We start from the raw sequence: 23,727 nt of genomic DNA on the forward strand, positions 1-23,727 counted from the left end.
TCTTAAAAACCTATAGCATGAAATTTCAATTTTGAGTTTTGGCAACAAATATGAGACATTTGAAATATGCAAAAGAAGATATGTAATTGAATCATATCGGATATGTGGATGATATGTGATATTATCTGATAGTTACGAAAATCTCTGAAGGCTAATACACAAAGTAACATAAATGGTAGGAAATATGGACTATGTTTCAATACAAAAAAGACAAAATGTATGTAAATAAACAAAGAAATTGAACCCCATTTGTTAATAACGAAATCATTTAAAAAGAAGATACATTATTTAATTACAACGATAAATGCCAATTGTGACCATTCTTTGGAGATCAGATGTAGAATAGAAAAAGCAAGATCATCTTTTTAGATAATGTGGAAATAATTTCGCAGCCATGACCTTAAAACAAAAAGAAAAGTTTTGCTACTCCAAAGCTATGTTTTCCAGTAATTAAATGAGTATAACTGGTGATTAATAGCTGAAATTAAACTGCAAATTAGTAGAAAACAAATGTTTCCATCAGAAGGGCGAGTGAGAATACATGTTATTAAAAAAGTAAATTTTAACATTTCAAGTTCAAGTCCGACAACGCGACTGTCGCGTTCAGTGAATATAGCCTCAAAGGCCACCAACGCGAGTCACGCGGTCTTTGACTATATGACAATATATGAACGTTATCTCAACGGATTTTTCACGAATTACAACAAATATCTGCTGGCCGCTTCGAAACACTGGCATATACTGGAGTTTGTGTTTGGTTTTCGAATTTTGATGTTAAACTTTATTCTGAGTATATGACAATGTATGAATGTTATCTAGGCGCATTTTTCAAAAATTAAAACAAATATCTTCTGTCCCATTGATAAATTGGATGATAAAATATGAAACCCTCAATTTCATTGCTTACTTTTTAAATATTCAAGCTAAACGTGCTCGAAAACGACAAAATTAGCTGTAATAAAGGGTTGTAAAGTAATAAAAGTAAAAGCATCGGTAAGCTTTGAAAGAATCACCAGATGTATTTAGATTATATTGCATTTGCAATAATTTGTTGTATTATCATAATCTAATCCCGTCGGTTTATTTTGCTATGCATTCAGTAATATTTTCTACGCCTTCGGTGTTAGATGTTTTTTGGTTTTACTGTTAGTCATTGCACGTGTTTTGCTAAATACTTCAATTTTAAATTATTTTTAAAATAAGTGATGAATATTGCCAACCTTCGACTTCTAAACAAGGTAGGTGGGAAACTTCTCAGCCAATCTCAGATGATGAATTATTACACATATTAGAAGATTCACATGACGCTAGTGACGCAAGTGATGAAGATTTATATTGTGATCAAGATGATCGGACAGACGATCCTAATTTACAAGAAGAATCTGAAGATGATGATGGTGATGATGAGTCTCAAAATATTATTGAATGGTCTTCAGAGGTTCAACATCCTACAGTGCTACCATTTACAGCTATACCAGGATTGAAAATTAATGTGGGTGGCAGCAATCCTATTGATTACTTCAATTTATTGGCATGTGAATTATTCTATGACCTGATTATTCAAAATAGCAATTTATATGCCGTTGATACTCTTTCTCTAAGTAAATCTGAGAAAAGTAGAATTGCAGCTTGGAAGGATATAACTGTAGAATTTAAAATTTTTCTTGGTTTGTTGTTTCATATGGGAACCATAAAAATTAATCGTATGAATGATTATTGGAAGAAAAATCATTTATTTAGTATTCCAGTGTTTGGACAATACATGAGCCGAAATCGTTTTATGTTAATTTTGCGTGCCTTACATTTTAACAATAATAGTGACAATAACCAGTCCAGACTTGCCAAGATATCTCCATTATTAGATTTTTTTAATAATAAAATGGAGAATCTTTATTATCCAGAAAGAAAATTAGCCCTGGATGAATCTATGATTTTATGGAGAGGAAGACTTAGTTTTCGTCAATTTCTCAAGGGCAAATGATACAAATATGGTGTCAAACTGTACACTTTGGCAGAATGTACCGGGATGATTCAACGCATATTAGTTTATAGTGGAGCTAGTGACCCTGTAGTTGGAGGACGTAATCATACGGAAAAAGTAGTGCTAAATTTGATGGATTCGAAACTAAATGTTGGTCATTCCTTATATATGGATAATTTTTATAATAGTGTTCCATTGTGTAAAAACTACTTTCGGTTAAAACTTATCTTACAGGAACATTGAGAACAGGAAGAGCGGAAAATCCACACGAAGTTGTTTCTCAAAAATTAAAACAAAATGAACTGGTGAGTGCTTACAATAATAAAGGGATATGTGTGTGTAAATGGAAAGATCAGCGAGATATTTTAATGATCTCTTCAGAATTTGGTCATGAAATGGTTCCAACAATATCTAGGAAAGGAATTGATAAAGAAAAGCCCCGTTTAGTCGCTGAATATAACAAAAATAAAGGTGGTATTGACTTAGGCGACCAGATGTTAAATTATTATAGTTGCGAACACAAAACTATGAGGTGGTACAAAAAAATAGGCATACATATTTTTCAAATTATGCTAATCAACGCATACTATTTCTATAATAATTCTAATACAAAAATGTCATTGTATGACTTTCGATTGTCGGTGATTGATAGTCTTTTGGGACCAAACCCAAAAATCCCTCAAGTCAAGAAAAATTTGACGTTTCATTTGCCATCCCATTGCCCTAAATCAGCTAATGGTATTACAAAACGACGACGGTGTAAATATTGCTGGCAAACTAAAAAAGAAAGAAAGGACTCATTGTTTCATTGTGCGGAGTGCCCTGAACATCCGGGATTGTGCTTAGAAAATTGTTTTAGACGTTTTCATGAAGAAATTGAAAATTAGATAATTAATTTGTTTTCTTGATGTTTTTGCCATTTAATAATTACTTATGTTAGTTATCTAGGTTCATAATTATATCTCTTCTCAATCAGATTATTATTTTTTTTTTAAGTTCAACCGACACATTTTCTGCCCTGTGGCCACCAACGCGACTCACGCGGTGAGTTTTTTTTTGTGACCAAATTAATTTTTTTTGTACCCATATTTATTATAAATGACTTTTTAAAGTGTACCTTAAAAATTAATTAGTTTACACAAATACATCTCAGTGGCCCACTGTTTTCACTTAAAAAAAGAGACGAAGCTGAACGTGTTACAATTGGTATTTCAAAAAAATACTTTTTATCATTTTATTATATTATATTTTATTAGTTTACTAAATTAAAATCAGTTCGATATACTGACTATTTTTACAAACCACACAAAATTATAAAGTTATTACTTCAGAAAACTACAATTATTTTTATTCCAAATGCAGGGTTAACTCGTTTGTTATTATTAGATTTTATCAATGTAATGCAAGGCTAACAGGGGTGTGGCAAACCAATAAGTATTTGTCTACTTTCTAATATAGGCGCTTAAAGTAGAAAGGAAACTTAATACAAATTTATTACATTGAATACATGACTGGTTTTAATACCAAAAATATTTCAGTTCAGTATAGATTAATTTTACACAAATTAGAAAAAGAACTTGTTACATTTATGCTTTAAAATATGTTATCAAAATAATCAACATGTGATCTATTAATCATATTCATTTACAATAAAGACACCAAATGTATCATTATCTTCTTCTTCCTTCTTGTATGTAGGCTTTAAAGCTTGTTTCTTCGTCAATATTAGGCTCCTAAATTGTTTAAATTATCGCACCATCATTTTCTTGGTTCCCAATACTTATTCGTCCATTTGGTGACTTATCTCATGCTCTCGTGAATATCGTTCCCTGATATTCGTCGGAGTATTTTCATCTCTATTGTTTCTAGTAATCGTTTCGTTTTAGATGTGTCAGGTCTTTTCTCCGCCGTGTATGTTAATATAGGTCTAATTGCTGCTTTATAGATTCTTGTTTTTGTGTTTTGTCTTAGGTGTTTGTTCTTCGAGATTGTGTTATTAAGAGATCCCGCCGCTTTACTTGCTTTTAAGCTTTGTTGTCGTACTTCTTCTTCAACATCTCCGTAACTAGTTATATATATTCCCAGAGATCTAAACCTTGCTTCCTGTTTTATAATTTTCCCATAACTTTCGATTTTACAGTAGTAGTGGGTATATAGAGAGGAAAATGCAATACTTGGGTCATGTGCTGAGAGGCGAAAGATATGAATTACTTCAAGTTATACTGGAAGGAAAAGTACAGGGCAAAAGATCAGTAGGAAGACGCCAGAACTCGTGGCTGAAAGACCTGAGTAGATGGTTCGACCGCTCATCCGCAGAGATCTTTCGCGCAGCAGTTTCCAAAACTACAATTGCCATTTGGATCGCCAACCTTCGAAAGGAGACGGCGCAATGAGAAGAAGAAGAGTGGGTATTTTGATGTTGTCATACATTTGGTTTTTTCTGCTGATATTATCATATTGTATTTCTTGGCTGTTGTATTGAAGATGTGTGTTAATCTTTGAAGCTCGTCTTCTGTCTCGGCGATTAATGCAGCGTCCTCTGTATAACATAATATTTGGATTTCTTTGTTCCCCATTCTGTAGCCATGACCTTTACTTACTGCTTGTATTATTTCGTCCATTATTATATTAAAGAGAAGTCGGCTTACCGAGTCACCCTGTCTGACTCCGCTTTGTACTGGTATACACTGTGTTAGTTTTACATTTATCTTTGCTTGCACTTGATTATGGAAGTAGATGCTTTCGATGGTTTGTATAATATTGATTGGTATGTTTCTTTTATACAGTAGGTGTAAGACGTCTTCGACTTGGATGCGATTGAAAGCCAGGTCAATAAAACATAGATATGCTGGTTTATTGTACTCGATGGCCTTTTCTGTGATTTGTCTTAGTACAAATACGGCGTCTACGTAGGATCTTCCGGATCTGAATCCTCGTTGTTAATCTGGTAAAGTTGTTAGTTTATTGATTTTGTTGGTTAGGACTTTTGTGGTAGGCTTAAGTGCGGTGTTCAGTAGATTTAGACCTCTATAATTGTTGGGGTCTTCTTTATCTTCTTTCTTGAGCATTGATATCATTATGCTGTTTCTCCATGCGTCTGGTATCTTGCAGTGCAAAATTAGTTTTTGTATAAGTTTTGTCATCTCTAGGGTTAAACTTTCTCCTCCGGGTTTTAGAAGCTCGTTGGTTATTCCGTCTGATCCTGGTGACTTTCTATTTTTGACTGAATTTATGGCTATTTCTACTTCTTGAAAACTGATTTCTATTTCGTGTCTTAATACAGGTACGTTATTGTGTTGATTATTATTTTCCTTTCCTTTAAACAGTTCCGTCAAGGTATCTTTCCTATTCGTTTGCTGGAATATTATTGTATTCCTTCAATTCTGCCATTTCTTTCCGTTGGTTTCTTATCAATCTCCATATTTGTTTTTGTATACTGTCGCTTTCCATCCTTTTTGTAAACTGTTCCCACTGTTCATTTTTTTTCTTCTTACCAACTGCTTTGTTTCATTTCATATTCTTCTATAGGTGTCTCGGGATTCTGGAGTATTCAATTCTGTCATTTCTTTCCGTTGGTTTCTTATCAATCTCCATATTTGTTTTTGTATACTGTCGCTTTCTATCCTTTTTGTAAACTGTTCCCACTATTCATTTTTTTTTTCTTCTTACCAACTGCTTTGTTTCATTTCATATTCTTCTATAGGTGTCTCGGGATTCTGGAGTATTCATTATCTTAATTTGGACATTTTACATCACACATTTTAAAATATAAGATAGGGAAATAGATTTTTCAGGGTTGTTTAGACGATCTCTCGAATACATGTTCCGATAATGATTAGGCATGATTTGAAATATTCATATTTAAATGTCAAAATAATTTTACATCCTATTGGAGGTTTACAGGGCGTGGTACGGAATTCTTTATCTCTGGCATTTCCCCTGCAACTGCGGCATATACACTCCCCGGCATAAAATTCCGCCACTAAAAATGTTTGAATACGTTTGACAATTTATAACTTTTTTATTTGTATTCCGATTTTCAAAATTCTTGCATCAGTTTGTAGGAATATGTATTGACATAGTTTGTTGTTATTCTGGTAACAAACAATTTTTGCTTAGATGGCATTATACGGGGGTGAATAGAAGCGTTGTATTTTGTACTAATTTTAAAAAATTCTGTGGAAAAAGTAAAGAGCTGATTTTGTTTCATAGTGTAGTGCTTCCGTATTATCTCAGAGGCATACGTAAGATTTTGTTTTTCGAATTATCCGAATATCTATTTACTTGTAAAAGCTGCACAAATTTATGTAAATACAAACACTGATTAACTCATAAACGTGAAGTTTGTAGACGAACTAGTAACCAATCAATTCTATGACCAACTACAAGTAGAATGTGAAAACATGCAAAAGGGAGATGCGGTTATAGTCCTGGGTAAATGTTAAGTTGAGAAAAGAGCCAATATATACAGAATCATTTGGTAAGCATAGGTACGGAAGTGATATAATTCAGTATACCAAGATGGTTTTATTAAAAAAATTACACTTCTTTTTTAATTCAATTCAAAAACGGCCATAAAGAACTACATTTAGGAGCGTTGTCCTCTTTGAATTTGTATTTTTACGAAAATAATTATATAGAGCACTAATTTGGAGTTATTTTATAAGTGCTCAAATATCAGAGTGCTCAAAAATTTTCAATATCTCGGATTGTAATCAACTGATTTTGATGTTTTATTTTTAATTGGGGTCTTGTTATTAAAAAAATATAAATATGTCCATAACAATATCAAATGTTTATAACAATTAGTATTAATGATCTAATAATTTTAATGGGACTATAAAAATCGTATTTTTTGTTAAAATTTGTACAATCAAAAAATTTACAATTTAATGTAATTTTTAATGAAAATTGACACAATTTCAATTTAAAATATGTTTATTTTGATGTTTCGATTTCCACTTAAGATATTGTTCTCAAAATTGAAAGTGGAAATCGGTATGTTAAAATAAACGAATTTTGGATTGAAATTTTGGTTAATTCCCATTAAAGATCGTAAATAATGTTAATTTTTTTTTATTAAAGAGTTATATAACCAAGTATAGATTTAAAAATTAAAAATATTCATTTTTTCTATAAAATTTTATCTTTTAGATTTTGAATTTTATTGAATGAAAACTCCTATTATTCTAATATAGGAATAGTAATATATCCTATTTGTTCATAATCATACTTATTAACAATAATTTTGAAAAAGTCCTACGCTAATTAACTGATATTAATTTTTCAAAATTAGTTTGAAAGTTTGTTTGCTCTTCTATTCATAAAAAAAATTTTGATTTATATTACAGAAAATTTTCCATCCATCAAAGTTTGAAATTTTTTAACTTTTCTTTGCTCCGTTTTGGAAATAACTTTCTCAGAAATTATTTCCAAAACAAAATTTCTCAGAAATAGTTTTCCAATTTCCTGTAAGGGAATTTTTTAAATTTATTTTGTTTTTTTTTTTCAAAAATGTCACTTTTGTGCACTGGAAAATTTTGTTTTATCAATTTCACAAGCATATTTTGGTAGGAAATGTCTTCTTCTTCTTCTACTTCATGGAGATCTTTCGATCTGTTTAATTCTGAAGCTGCCTCTGGTTAATTTCCTGGGAAGTAGATTGCCAACTATCCCTCCATCTTTTAGGTGGTCTTCCTGGAGGTCTTGAATCGGGAGGGTTATTTTCTAGGGCAATTTTTGTGAGTCTATTCTCATCCATTCGTCTTACATGACTGTTGCCTTCAAGGCATTTACGTTGCCTTCCCCATCTTACAATATCTTGAATTTTGCACTGCTCTTTAACATTTGTTCACCACCTGTTCTATGGAGTTGTTTTCAACCACTAACTTACACCTGACCCTTACACCTTTTGCTATTGTCATACATTTAGTTTTGTTGGTAGAAATGGTCATATTTAGTTGGCGGCTTATTTGAAAGCCACACCATACCAATTCTCTTGTTGCCCATTCTGTATCCGAGATTGAGAGATGTTACTTTGTTTATAATTTTGCCCGTGAGTAGGTAAACAAGAAGGGGCTTAAACTGTCGCCTTGTCTAATTCCTCCCGGTGTTAGAATATTTTCAGTGAATTTGTCTCCTGCTCTAAGTTCGGTTACATTGTTGTTATTTAGGTTATGGACTATCTTATGGACTAATATATGGAAATGTCAACGCATACAGTCTCCCCTCTAGTTTTTGTGAAAAATATGATATTTTTTGAAATATTTAGAATAGAAAGTTAAAGAATAGGAGAATAACATGAACTTTTCATTTAAAAAATTTTCTGGATCACCAACTATGTTTTCAATTGGAACATTTTGAAATTCTATAGTACATTTGAAAATAATTGATAGCTCAAATTTTATAGCAAAGATCTGAATACAAGGTCAATGCAGAAAAAACATAATAATTGATACCTTCTTATCTGAATTTTCACTCAACTTTAATATGACCACCACTACAAACCTCAAAAACAATACATCATAAAATGCAAATAAACAAATCCTAAAGGATCAAGCAATAACCGAACTCCTCAGAGATCAAGAACATAAAATTACTTTAATATAAAAAACTAAAATGTCAATATTACATATCCACATTAATTTTTATAAAAATACTAAATATTGGTTTAGGACATTTCCTCACAATTTAATAATAAATAGATTTCGGGTACTAACATCATATAAACTTATAATTAGTAATATAAATATACAATTACATACCTAAATACATAAGTTGTCTTCTCCTGATAAGGAGGCATCATCATCATCATCAGTTTCTTCATTTCCCACAGAAATAATAATTGGTTCTATTGTTTTCTCTATTAACATATCAAGTTTCCAGAATGTTTCTTTCTCTGCTATGCCAGATAAAATTTTTGATACGAAGTCAGATAATAGTTGACAAACATCTTGAAGTTTAAATGTTGTATTATTTCTCACGACATATCCCTTCATTTGAGCCCAGATTAGTTCTATGGGGTTAAGTTCAAAGTGATAATGTGGTAAAAGCAAAACCTTTAACTCCATGTTCTTTTGCTATTTCATCTACACTAGACTTCTTAAATTTTAGTGAATATTGTTTGCATAGCTGCAGTAACACCTTTTTGTGTAAATCTTCCCTGGTGTGTGATCCCGAAAAGTACGTAAGCCGCGTATGCGCTATCGTGAGCCGGTGTTTTCAGTGTTTTGTGTTAAAACGTATATAGTTGGTCTCTCTCAATTTTATCATTTCATGTATATCTGTTACTGCCTCCCCGCACTCACTGTAAAGCTAATATTTGTATAACTCTTTATGTAACTATCAGAATTGCGATGATTGTCAATGTTTGAACCAGCCCTTAAGTCTATTGTGTAAATAAATCGAAGGAAAAATACATTTTAATTGTTTTATTGCTTCAGTGGTCCTTAATAAATATTTTGAAGCAATTAGGTGTTCAAATACGCCTCTCTTAAATGTGGATAGTTTGGCAACAAAGTTTACCCTTTCCATCACCTGGCACTACTATTTCTTTGGTTATTAGTCAATCCAAGAGTTCTTGCCTTTTCCATTTAAGGTTAAGTAAAGGTTCATTTAATCTTGAATGGTAACTGGCAATGTGCCTGACTATTACAGAATTGGTCAGTAATAAATCTATCATTTGACTGAAATATTCCTCAAAAACATCAGCAGTCATTTCTTCATGGTAGTTGTTCGTAGAATTTGAAAAAAAAATCTAACAAGCCTCCATCAACAAATCCTTTATCTCCTCCAATATGAGTGATAATTAAACAGTGACTTTCACCATTTGGAAATTTTAAGCCTGTAGACAAACCTTCTATAAATGCCTGACTAGCATTTGTAAACAGTTTATCTTGCCAAACTTTTTTTACAAAATTCCCTTCATTTATCCATGTTTCATCTATATAAAAAATATTTTTGCCTTCTCATTTTTTGAATTTTCCTTAAAAATTGCCTCCTTCAACAGATAATTTCTTCTTTGTCTATGAGCGCAGATTTTCCATTGTTATTCTCATAAACTAATTTGTGTAAAGTTTTTCACAATAATTTATCTGTTTTAATGTTTGGCTAAGATTCGTCTTCATTAATATCTACTAAAAGTTTATCCAAAGTAGGAATTTTTTCTGTAAATAAAATGTTCTGCTAATCAATTGTTTCACAGTATTGTCTATATGAATGGGTTTTCTCCCTGTTGATGTTTTAGGTGCTTCCGTAATACTTCCACACTTTGATTGCTTTAAAAGTCTATAAACTGTTTGTTGTTGCTTCTCTAACTCCGGTCATACCTGAACACTTAGAAACTATACTCTGAACACTACTTGTAAAATGTTAATGTACAAGAGCATCATGTAGATTCAACACTAAAGTTTTCATTGGCACAGTTAATTTCACATGAGTAAAATTAGATGTTTGTGACATTTTTACTACACAAGTTTACTTATTAATATTGCTTTTTATTATAGAAGTAACAATTCTATGTGTTATAATCACAGGACTTTACAAACACAACCTGTTAACCTTAACTAAAATGATTCACAGAATCTGCAAAACACATTCTGCCACTTGGAAATTTAAATCCTTTCTAAGAAAGTTGAAGGCTTATAAATTGACCCTCTCCTTTTTGGAAATTGTAAAGAGCCTGTAGAGATTACATACTTTTATATCATTTGTTGATTAAAATTATTTTAAGAAGAATGAAAAGATGAATTTAAAACAAGAATTAAAATAAATTGGTATGTTTAAAAATTTTAGGTAAAACCATCAAGCAAAAAGACAGAAGAGGGAATGTAAAGGTAGTGGGGGCAAAAATATTGTTAGACCTGAAGTGCTATTTTGAGAGGCCACATTAAACAAGGAAAGAGAGTCACTTTCCTTGTTTAAGAAATCAAATTTAGTTGGGTTATGTTATTGTTTGTCCCAACTGCCAGATGAAAGTTAAAGAAAAAAAAAGGGTTATGTTATTGTTTGTCCCAACTGCCAGGTGAAAGCTTATTTATATTGAAGTTTTTTAACAATTGTGTCACATTTTAGACTATTATCGTTATTATTTAACTAAAACTTTCTCGTCTAAGACTCATTCTGAAAAATATTTTATAGCTACTTTAAATTTGGAGCCTTTGCATTCCCAGATATGTCCTCCATATTAAGAGGCCACTTTTATGAATTTTGGTCTCCTTTTCATAACGATTAGATTCCCTCTTTTGTCTTTTTGCTGGATGGTTAAAACCCAAATATTTTCAGAACAATGCTGAATATTTTATTTTAGAAAATTTCCCACTCTGTTTTATGTTATATTCAGTGGCGGCTGGTGTGGTAAAATTTTTCGTAGGCCAAGCCAGCAAATTACATAAAGCTATGTGTAATCAGCGAGGGAGGGGTCACGGGGTCATGATCCCCCCCCCCCCCCCATTAAAAATATTTGGAAACCAACTTATCCTATTGGTGGTAAGACTAAAAGTGACCTTGCATCAGAGAAAAGTAATCACCCTCAAGATCCATGACCTCCCCAAAAAAAATTCTGTAGCCGCCAGTGTGTGCAATACATTTTTTTTGTGTGAGAATAAGAATCTTTTCTTTCTCGAATTTTACGATTTTTTTTTTAATTTATTTGGGCAACCGTGCACTTGTTTGCAATTGTGTTGTTTGTTTAAAAATATGTTACAATTATAGATTATGTTACATATTTTTTTATCATAATTTAAAAGATAATTTATATTACAATTCGATAATTACGTTACAAGTGACAACGATGGTCGACGTAGGCCCGATCGTCTGGTGCCTAACCAGCGAGCATAAACACGACAATATAAATCGTTGTCCGGCAAGCTGCTTAACTTCAAACGCTTATTGTACGGGGATCTTATGTGAGCTGGGTCGGCCAGTTCCTATCGGGCCTATTAATGATATTTAAAATGCGTGAATACGATTCGATGTTTTCTGTGGGAATATAATAACATAGTTGTTTTAACGGACGCAATGTATTGAGTGATTTAGTACATTTAAAAGTTATTTACATGCATTAACATAATTTTTGAATATGTGTTTTTCAATTTTAAAGCTCTTAAAATTATTGGGTAGGCCCGGCCTATCCTGCCTACCCCCAAAAGCCGCCACTGGTTATATTGGAGGGAAACTAATATAAACTTATATTTATTTAGCTGTGGCAGACAATCTTTATTTTTTATATGAATAAAGGTATTATAGGGTACTACTTTCTGGTACAGAGAAGGAAAGCTAAAAAGTCTGCATTGATTGTATTTATTATAGGAAAATTCCTGGCAATGAAAAAGTTAGATAACTCTCTATAAAACAACACACAATTATAAGCAATGACTTACATTTTTTCCAGTTCCATACTGAAGATTATACTGTATCATTGGCAGATCATCAAGTAGTCGAAGGGTAGCTCTAGCTCCAGACATTTGGGAACTAAAGATAAAAAATTTCTTGGCCAAAGCCTCATTTTTCTGAACTCCACCAATTAGTTTTGTCACATAGCTTAATGTCCTTAAAATCTAAAATTTCAATAATAATAAAAGCCACTACATTCACCAAATAGTTTATTTTAATACTTTACCTTATCTCTGCCTTTATAAGTTTCAAGAAGTTCACATATCTCATTCAATACGTTGGTCCACATGATTTACGGTTGAAACTTATCATGATTATGCAGCTAGCTTAGTGAAAGGTTTGTTCATGTAAATAATTTATAAAGTATTTAAATGAAAATAAAATATAACCTTCACTTCACCCTAACCAGCAATGTTACTGTCTGTTACTATAGATGTTTACAGTTATATCATATGTTATATTCCCTGACCTGGCTGTGTACATATTATATTATGTTTGAGATTTACTTGTACTGTGGTACAGAACATCTGTCGATTGTCAACTTCTTGTAGCTTGTAGCCTATCTTCTCTTCAGTTCTCTTCTCTGTCACTAAAAAGTGTGGTTACGTATAGAACCAAAAAAATATTAAAAATATCCAAAATAAAATGTAATTTAACATTCATATAAACAAATATTCTCTCTGGACAAAATGTTTAAGTTAACGCACCTAATTCAAAAGAGTTGTAGCAGAAGTAATGGACTGTTGCCATTTATAAGATTTAATTTTGCCTCCTCCTCATCGCCTCAATTAAAGAAAACGAATACAGAAAGTGAAGATGTTACTGAAAAGACAGGAAATCGTAAAAGGCTCGTTAGGGTACCTCAGCCTCATATGTCAATGGTTGCAGCAGCATTTGCATCATTAAATTCTGAGGAAGTTAGTTCATCAATTAAAACACCAAAAACAGATGGTAAACTCTCAAAAGCTACCACTATTGAAGAATTACTGTCTGTGTCAGAAGGTACAGGAGTATCTAGACGTCATGCTCTTAAAGTGAGTAGACAGTTTAGCTATGTTAAATTTTGATTTTTCCACTAATCTTCACCAGTACATTTGATCACTTCACTTATTTATATGGTTGTTTTACATTACCTACATATATATATATATATATATATATATATATATATATATATATATATATATATATATATATATATATATATATATATATATATATATATATATATATATATTATTATTTGTTTTTTTTTGTGTTATAGACTATATCATACTGCTATATATGATAATATATAATTATGATATTTTTGTATTACAGGTTGTGATATGGATAATATGTTAATATTTTCTTTTTTATAAAGCTTCAAACTCTACCTTTATTTAAATACCACCATTAGTACTGTAAAAGCAGATTTTACATTTGTCAGAATCAAATCTGTTTTATTATTTATCACATTTAGTATGGTCATTAGTTCTGCCCATACCATTTTTCCACAATTGCATAATTACAATCCTTTTATTAGTTTGTAATGCAATTAAACCTTACTTAATTGTTATAGGTTGTTTCAATACTATCTGAATGGTCATCTACGGGCAAAGTAAATATATCAGAGTTTGAAAATGACCCAAGGTTCATTAAATTATGCCACATTCTAACAAAATCAAATGCACCGCTAAAGAATTTAAAGACAAATTCACGCAGTGAAGATTTGTCAACAGTCCTAAGTGTCACAGCTGATGATGAAGCTGCTAAAATGGTTGCAAATATTACCCTTCCTCAGATGGTAAAAGTAAGTATAAAAACTATTTTGTTTTACATTGATAAATCTTTTGTACTATCAGGTTAAATCCCTAAATTTTTCCTTCTAATGTCTAATAGTTAATCCACAAATAGTTATAATTTAAAAGATTTTTTAAATGTTTAATGATTACTTTTAAATAATCATGTTAACTGATTGGTGTCATCCAGACAGACTGTGTGACATAGTTATTAGATCTTACCAAACCTGTACAATATTAAAAACAGCTAAATATCCATTCAGACTCAAATGTGCCTCCTAATTCATTGTTGTACAAAATGATAAAGAAGATTGTGACAAAATGTTATCAGACTAGCTTTTTCTTAGATGGACAACATTTGAAAGCTAAAAATCCTCAGAAAGTGAATGTATTGGCAGGGATAATCAATGTTAGAATCATTGGCCATTTTTTCTTAGGAGAAAATCTAACAGTAGAACTTTATATAGCTTTTTTTGGAAAATAACTTTCACCAGTTGTTTCTAAATGCCAATAATCCAAATTTACCTAATGACAATATCTGGTTTTTACAAGATGGAGCCCCTTCACATTACACATGTGACATATTTTTAAATAATTGCTTTCCCAGGAAGTGAATCGGAAGATGAGCTTATATAGAATAGCCACCAAAGTCCAGAGATCTATCATATCCAGATTTTTTCCTGTAGAAAAATGTTGTCAGTACAAAAATCTTGTCGATGTTTAGGAAGCTTCTAGATGTACATTATATAAGATTATTTCAATTTGATTTATTTATTTTCAGGTTATGTCAACATTATCACTAAAGAAAAGAAGGTCTACATTACTGTTAAGATCTTTATCATATAATATAACTAGAAGTACTGATCAATTGAATTTGAAACAATGCAGTGATTTATTATTTTCAATGGCTACTCTAAATTTCCTTGATGATAATTTGTTGTCAAGAGTGGCAGGTGATATTACAGTTGAACTAGAGAAACACATTAAGAAGAGTTCAGTAGTAGGTTCTATTTTGACAAGTATAGGCCTTCTTAAGTATAAAAATCCAGGTAAGTTTCTTTTCTGTAATAATAAATACGAGATCAGTATGGCCCTCGAATGAAATGCCTGCCCAAAACATTACCAAACCTCCTCCAAAAGCAACACGAACTCGTCGAACACAAGCAGCATATCGTTCCTCGAGTCTTCTGTATGTTCTGATGCGATCTTCTGAGCCATAAAGAACCATCCTGGACTCATCACTAAACAAAACATTTTTCCAATCTTCTATTGTCCAATGCTCGTGGTCTCTAGCAAACTATAGTCAGCGTTGTCGATGTGCTGCTGTTAACAAAGGTCCTGTTTCTGGACGGCGAGCCCTTAGACCAAATTCCCTCAACCTTCTTCTCGTGGTAGAAGTGCTTAAAGTCCACCCGTGAGCATTTTGAAAACGGTTTTGGATTGATCTAGCCGTAAAGAACCGATTTTGCAAATAAGTGCATTGTAAAGAACGGTCTTCTCTGGCCGTCGTGATTTTTCTCGGGCCTGATCCTGGTCGTCGTTCGTGAGATCCAGTCTCTACAAATCGTTGGTAAATTTTTTGGACCATACAACGACTGACTCCAAGCTGTCTGGCCACTTCTCTTTGACTCATTCCATTATTAATCAAAGTAACAATTTGAACAGATCTAACAAATCTCTCAGTCATAGTTTTAAATTTAAAAATTGCACAAGTTTACTCTTCGAACAACTGTATACTAGTGAAAGGTTTTTGAAAAACTGAAGAGCCATATTCCAAGAAAAATAAGGTACAAACAACATGTGCATTATCCGAAGTCGTAAAACGGATATCAATTCTGCAAATTATTACCCTTAATTGACCTGTCGGCACCGTTTGTCGGTGCCTAAAAGACGCTAAAAGTGTTTCTGCATTGTGGGAATTTAGTTACAATAGAAGAAATTGTATAAACTTAAAGTTATTGAAAGATTTTTACAAAATTCTAGGTGGCCTTTTTTCGTGACGCGCAGTGTAATGCCCAAGTACTTATTTTCTATAATGCTATACTTATTTTCTCTTATATGCTATAATTACATGCAAAAAATATATTTTTTTCTTATTTTATAGCGCTGTTGGATATTCTTAGTGAATGGATACTTGGTAATCAATCAATTTGTAGACCCCAAGATGTCTTTAGTTTACTAATGACGTTAGCTGTTGTGAACTACAAACCAAATAATTCAGAAAATTTATTTAAGGTATGAGTTTTATATTTTATTTCTTTTGTTTTATAAAATTAGAACTTACATATATACTGTCGTAAATCATAGAAGTCAGATATAATGTTGTTTTTGAAATGGAACTTGGTTCTTTTTGTAGCTTATAAAAAGAACATACAACTATAGACATTATTCCATCGATCTGGCAGACTTTTTAGCAGTATTTTCGTATTTGAACATTATGAAAACTTGTGTTAAGGGTTGGCAATTGGCGTTGGGCAAAAAGTAATGCAACACAATTTAAATATATAATTTTCATACTATGTAAATTATATAAAGTCTTAACTAAATTCCAGGTTCTGTTACCACAATTGACATTGTCTGAAGCAGGCAAACCACTTGTTTGGTTAGATATTGTTTGGTCGTTAACTCTACTAAATAAAGCCAACAGCAGTCACGTTTCCAGTGTTTTAGATAAGTCATTTTTAGATCAGTTAGAAGGTAAGTTCGCTTGTTAAAATAATAATCAATTAAAAATGTATTAGCTTTTGTTAAATTCACATTTTAAAATTAGTTAAAAATATACAGGGTTTTCCACAACACTGTACCGCATCAAAGATATGTTTTTTTTAAATGAATGTATTTTATTTTATATTTAAAATTCGCTTCCTCATAGATTATGAGGAAGCGGATACCTAAATGGCCAAAAAGGTACCATAAACCCGGCACATTAGAAAGAGATGCAGGGACTGCTTTGCGTCAGTTTTCTCTATCGCACTGGGGGAACCCGATTGTATGACAGCAGTTAGTCTATTTGTATTATATGTCTATGAATCTAACGTAACCAAACCATAAATTTCAATACTATAAATAAATATTATTAAATGAAAGGCTTTTTTAAAATAGTTTATTTTATAGAGCCGTTGAGCTTTTCCACAAAATTGAAATTATTAAATATCGATGGTGCTGCACAGTATTTGTTAAATAATTACGATGGGCCGAGATTATCGTCAGATTCAGAACTAAAGAAATTGGATGTGCCACAGGCAAAGGACAAAACAGAAATGGTGACGTCTATACTGGATACTTTAAAAAATTTGATTCAGTCAGATCAACTTATCCGAACCAGGGTAAATACAGAATATGGATTCTGCATTGGTAAGTATTTTGAAAGTATATCTATCTAATCAGCCATCAAACCTATATCTCTAATTATATACCTACCATTTATTAAGTTTCTCTCTATTTAGCATACTTTGAACCCATTTTGCCTATTTCTGTTTTTCAATGTACATTACCATCAATTTTTCTAAAGGTTTTCATCTCTAGCTTGATTTTTATTCTCTCTGTGACGTGTTTCTGCCGCTTATGTCGTCATTAGATTTCGAAAAAAAAGTCTTTGATAGAGTACCACACAAATTTAAGTTTGGGAATGTGACGTAGTGTTTAGCACAGGTAAACTCTCGTTTTCATACAATAAGTGGATAATGTACTTTAATTTGACCCTGTCAAATGCCTTCTTAAGGTCTACGAAACATAGATATGCTGGTTTGTTATATTCTAACGATTTTTCTTACACTTGCTTCGTTATTTGTTCAGAAGTTTATCATCAATTCTCGATTTTCGATTTTAAAATTCTCGTTTTTGATTATTTGATCGTTAAAATCACCCAATGTTATTATCTTCCCTCTAATTTGATCTACTGCTTGTTGTAATTTGCCATAAAATGTTTCTCCTCATTGTTTGAGTCTGAATGTGTTTGAGTTTGATGTTGTCACCATTCATGTTGACCCTGCGGTATGCAGATGATAGAATAGTGTTTTCCAATACCATAGAAGGGCTGCAAAACTTAATGAATAAAATAACGGAAACAAGTAGAACATATGGACTGGATATAAACACCAGCAAAACCAAGCTAATGATCATCAACAAGGAAAACCTAACTGAGCAAATATGTATTTGAAGCAAATGAGAATTGAACGTGTCTCACAGTACAACTACTTGGGAACCATAATCAGTGAGTCGTGGAACAATACCCAAGAGATTAAATGTCGCATCTGAAAGGCAAAAAGTGCATTCTTGACTATGAGCTCTGTGTTCAAGAGCCATGATCTCACCCTAGAAATAAAAATAAGGCTCCTTAAATGTTACATGTACTCAGTGCCTCTGTACGGAGTAGAAACGTGGACATTGAAGGCGGAAACTCTATCAAAACTTCAGGATTTTGAGCTATGGTTATACAGAAGGATCCTGAAGATATCATGGACAGACAAAGTCACCAATGAAGAAGTACTACGGAGGATGGACACAACCGCGGATTTGGTCAACATCGTGAAGGACCGTATGCTGCAGTACTTGGGACATATAATGAGACATCAAGGCAGATATGAGCGGCTCCAATGCATTGTGCATGATAAAATTGAAGGAAAAAGGACCCAGGACGAGGAATATCCTGGCTTGCTAATCTGAGAGCATGATATAGAAAGACCTTAACACAGCTATTCCGTATAGCAAAAAACGGACAGGCACCCTAAGAAGGAAGTTCAATATCTGAAAACAGGAATCAGGCAAATAACTTTCTCTTCAAAGATTGGCCGTAAAACATCCCTTAGTATTTCATATGTGATCGAAACCAGACTTATTCTAATGGCAGTAGAAATCCGATAATTTCTTACTTGGCAAAACTAAAATTCAGATATTTGTCTACTGCGCTTTCTACATTATACAAAGCAGACAGATTGATGAATTAAGGGTTAACAAAGATCTACAATTTGCATTCCACACCTGCCGATCCACCACGACAAATATCCTTCCCTAATTACTTTCTAAAACTCACGAACATGATAAGTAAATAAAGCAGAAAGACATTTGAGATTTAATTTTAATGCAGGGCTCCTGCCATCCGCTTACACGTATTTTAACCTTATTAGATCTCCTCGGAGTGAGTTATGCAGAAGCTCGGGATTGAAAATAAATCCCTCTCGTCTTTTTGCCAGATTTATTCTTTTTATTCTTGTTATTTTAAAGTATTGGTTTTCTTCTTCCTTCATTTTTAGATTTACGCAAGTAATAAATTTACCATAAATTTGTGATGTTCTTAAAAAAGATTATTGACCAATTACCATAAACATGTTTTTCAGTATCTTTTTACTCATGTGGATCACTGTAAGCACGCAAGGTCATAAAGTACACCTCCACTATTATGTAGTTTGTAATTAAGTAATAAAAACACATTGAACTATTAGGGCATTTATTATCTATCATTTCTAAAAAGTGGGTCGTTCATTATATAGTGTAGCGTTTTCAAACTCTGCTTATATTTGTTAGATCTATGGTAACAATTGAAAAATTCTGAGATTCATGTTTCAATAACTGATTTCAAATTCTCTATTTTGACCTGTAAAAGTGTTCATTTTTATATTTATATTTCAGATGCAGAATGTGTATTAGACAAGAAATGCAGTCCTTTGCCCTTAGAACAAGCTAAAATAAATAAAGATGCTACGAGGTAAGTTTTCTTATTAATTTCAAAATGTAGTTGAAATTTAGAACGATAGAACGAATAGAACGATATAATTGTTATTTCGGTATCTCTACCTCGTCAGCCGTTCGAGCTGATTCACATTCAAACAGAAAAGTCCAACTAATATCTCCAAAATATTCCCACTTTCAGTAGTTCGAGCACAGAGATGCAACCTGCTTTGGTGGCGAAGAACTAAACAATTAAATAAATTGTTTTCTGTCCTCTGGGCTTTCGTAATGTGCAAATATTTCTTTACTATTAGGTTTTTGTTGTTAAATAATTAAGAGATATAAGAATAAAATTCTATAGCGATAAAAAATACCATAATATGGTGTCGTAGTGAATGGCTTGAAAATTAATAATGAATTTACAAAAATTTACAAAAAATGAAATAAAGAAAATGTTAATACAAAAAAATAATTCATTTTTGAGTCCTCTTCTGGGCATCGAATAGACAAAGCATCTCCCCATTTGTCAGGCATGGGGGTGTGATGATGTCTCGAGATCGGGAAGCGTAGTAACGATCCAGCACACATCTCATCTTATCCCACAACGGTACTAGAACTTCGCAGTTAATGGAATCGATTTAACGATGAAGGATAAATAATAGTACCAGTTTTCGTTTTTCTAAATAAAAGGGTTCGGGGTATTAGAAAAAACTACTTACAAGGCGCCATCTTTAAAGAACTCTAGCTCCATTGGAAGCATTTTCGGAATAGGTGATTTGGTTAAATCGCCTTAAAGTTATCTGAGGAATCTCCAGTTTTCGTTTCTCAGGAGAGTTTCTGGACACCCTGTATACTCATAGAACGTTCCCTATTAGCCATTGGGATGCGTCATATTGGAGATGAGTATTTCAGTATCTCGTTAGGAACGTTATTGTTGAAAAATCATTAATAATTGTCAAAAGTGATTTTATTCAGCAACATAGACGACGCGATTTATTTAGTAATTCATCAATCCAGAGAATACATCAAGTTACCAAAAAAACTATTAAAAATTTTTTACTGCCTAGCAAAATGCGTCTCTGCTGAAGAAACCTGATTTGTTTTTAAGTGCCTTGTCCATTTTTTTGGCATTTAACAAAAATTATACATATTTCACTATTTTTGGTAATAAATAAACTTTTTAAATATGTATTTTTATATCATATTTCTGGAAAACCAAAATTATTATTATTTTTTTATTATTTTAGGTTGGCAATATTGGCGTTTGACTACCACGACATGTGCAGGGGAAAAGTAGAGCCAACTGGAGTAAATAATTTTGCCATAAGACTATTAGAAGCACAAGGTTATAAACTATTAACCATACCTTTTACGGAATTTCGAGCAAGAGATAAATTAGTGAATCGAGTACAATACATAGAGTCCAAGCTTAAAGAAACTGTAAAATAGTAATTTTTTTTGTATAAATAAGTAAACTGTAAATTAATTTGATTAATTAATTATTTATACTGTTCAGTTATAACTCGAAGTTCGAGTTGTTAAAAGTAAACAGAGAAAAAATAAAGAACATTTTTTCAACCTATTTTTTGTTTTAACGACTATTATACACGGACTATTCATTTTTGAAGAATGAAGACTTTAGTGGGAAAATCTCTACATGAAGCTGTCCATATGGCACAGGATCGCAGCCAAGGAGGCAGCAAACCCATAATATTTAACATGTCACCACGCCCTGACAAGGGCTCAAGGAATGAGGTGGAGGATACGGACTATATGACTATTACAGTCATAACTACATAAATAAATAAGAATTGCCGAAAGGTTTGTACGAACATAACCTCAAAACGACTGCACCAAATTAGATAATTCTTTTTTTGTTGTGTTTGTTATAATCAGAAGAAGGTTTGTGTGAAAGATAATTTTCAAAAAAATTATTGTTAGGAAAGACGCAAAGATCAGTTTTTCTGTTTTCCGTCATTTTAAATCACAATATACCTAATAGATGGCGTCATACTGTGATTAACAAAGGAAGCTATGATTAACAAAATAAATGTCAGTATTGATAGATTGACACAATGACATAGCTGTATTTGGTATTGCGGCTCCAAATAATAACGATGAAGTTTCAACATATCAGATGAGTAAGAGGATGCGGTTTGCAGAATCTGTAGCATTTGTAAATTCCTTGATATTTATTGAAATCCTCTCGTATATGTTAAACAGTTCTACCCCCATAAATTCCAGTGAAGTTTAGTTTCCACCCCCAGAAATTTTAGTGAAATCAAGGTAACTTTTGTGTTTAAATTTTAAAGGAAAAATAAGAATAAACATTTTTATTAATAATTGCTTTCATAAGAGTTTGTAAAGATAATTTTTTATTTGTAATAATTTATTTCTGCTATAAATTATAGCCCAAATCTTTGTCTGGTGTCATCACTCCTATGATATTGAAACCACATCACACAAACAAAACACATAGCCAGTAAGAGATGTCGTTATTGTGTCATTGTGAAGATGGGCAAATGTGAAGGTATAAGATGATTAGCTCAAAGAAGTAATTCTTCTTCTTTAGTGCCTTATCCGGTCCGGATGTTGGCGATCATGGTTTTGTTGACTGCTCTGCGAAACAACTCCGCGGAGGTTATCCCAAACCATTGTCGGAGGTTTTTCAACCATGAGATACTACGGCGTCCCGGTCCTCTCCTGTCAAATACTTTTTCCCTGCATAACGAGTTGAAGAATTTATTTTTCTTCGTTCAGCATCACGTGGCCGAGGTACTCAACCTTACGTTGTTTCACTAAATTAAGCACTTATTTTTCTTTTGTCATCCGCTGTAGGACCTCAACGTTGATTCTCACTATCCTCATCTTGGTTTCCAAACTGAGATCACTGCAGCACAGCAAGGATCTCAACTTGATAAATGTAGACCGTGCGATTTCAATTCTGGATCTAATCTCTTGAGCGTAGTACCATTGTGAGTTAAGGATAGTTCCGAGATAAGTGAATCTGTCGATTCTCTCGATCTCTTCGCTATCTGCCATTGGTGCCCCGGGATCTAAATTTGCACGGCTGACAACCATGAATTTAGTTTTCTTAATATTAAGGTCTAGTCCGTATGTTCCGCTCACAGTTCTCACTCGGTCTAGTAAGGCTTGTAGATCATTTAGGCTGGTTGCTAGTAACACAGTGTCATCGACGTAGCGGATATTATTGACGTATTCACCGTTCACTCGGATTCCCATCTCTAGGTTTGAGAGGGCTTCAGTTAAAATTTCCTCAGAGTATATATTGAAAAGCCCATAGCACATAGCCTTGCCTTACTCCTCGCATGATTATCACTTGGTTGGTCAGCTGGTCTTCGATCTTGACTTGCGCACGCTGGTTCCAGTATAAATTCATGATAATCCGAATGTCCTTCTCATCCAATCGACCATCTTCTGGTGCTGACAACGGTCAAATGCCTTGGCGTAATCAATAAAACAAATATAGACATCATAACTGACATCGCGGCATCTCTGAAGTAGGACTTGTAAGGTGAAAAGTGCTTCACGTGTACCCATGGAATTGCGGAATCCAAATTGCATTTCACCGACATTTTCTTCGCATTTCTTGTAAATTCTGGCATGTATGCCAGATTTTAATAAAAATCTTAAGTGCATGACTCATAAGGCTGATAGTTACGAAATCTTCGCACGTTTTCGCAGATCGTTTTTTTGGTAATGTTACAAATGTTGACAATAGCCATTCCACTGGGATATTACCTGAATCGTATATGGCGTTAAACAGTTCAGTTAACTCCTTCGTGCTCACTTCACTCATCACCTTAATAAGTTCGACGGGTATTTCGTCCGGACCTGTGGCCAGACGTAAAGAAGTAATTATGGTTCAGAAACATAAGAAATTGG

At 32.7% G+C, this 23,727-nt stretch overlaps 2 protein-coding genes across 2 annotated transcripts in view; one reads left to right on the plus strand and one right to left on the minus strand.

The window, feature by feature from the left end:
* The window catches only part of Pex11c (peroxisomal biogenesis factor 11c), a 35,107-nt gene extending 22,322 nt beyond the window's left edge, over positions 1-12,785 (minus strand). The window contains exons 1-2 of the mRNA XM_072523813.1: positions 12,600-12,785; positions 12,361-12,537 (exon numbers count right to left, since the gene is read on the minus strand). Coding sequence (XP_072379914.1) covers positions 12,361-12,537; positions 12,600-12,662 — 240 coding nt within the window. The 5' untranslated portion in view covers positions 12,663-12,785. The remainder of the gene's footprint in view (positions 1-12,360; positions 12,538-12,599) is intronic.
* A 147-nt stretch (positions 12,786-12,932) lies between these two features.
* LOC140435106 (FAST kinase domain-containing protein 4) lies at positions 12,933-21,403 on the plus strand. The gene is made up of 8 exons (XM_072523814.1): positions 12,933-13,407; positions 13,935-14,165; positions 14,936-15,203; positions 16,259-16,389; positions 16,707-16,851; positions 17,269-17,508; positions 19,783-19,858; positions 21,069-21,403. The coding sequence occupies exons 1-8, from the start codon at positions 13,063-13,065 to the stop codon at positions 21,268-21,270; spliced, it is 1,638 nt and encodes a 545-aa protein (XP_072379915.1). The 5' UTR covers positions 12,933-13,062; the 3' UTR covers positions 21,271-21,403.
* The last annotated feature ends 2,324 nt before the right edge of the window (positions 21,404-23,727 follow it).

The sequence above is a fragment of the Diabrotica undecimpunctata genome, chromosome 2, assembly GCF_040954645.1.
Source record: "Diabrotica undecimpunctata isolate CICGRU chromosome 2, icDiaUnde3, whole genome shotgun sequence".
NCBI classification, from domain to species: Eukaryota; Metazoa; Arthropoda; class Insecta; order Coleoptera; family Chrysomelidae; genus Diabrotica; species Diabrotica undecimpunctata.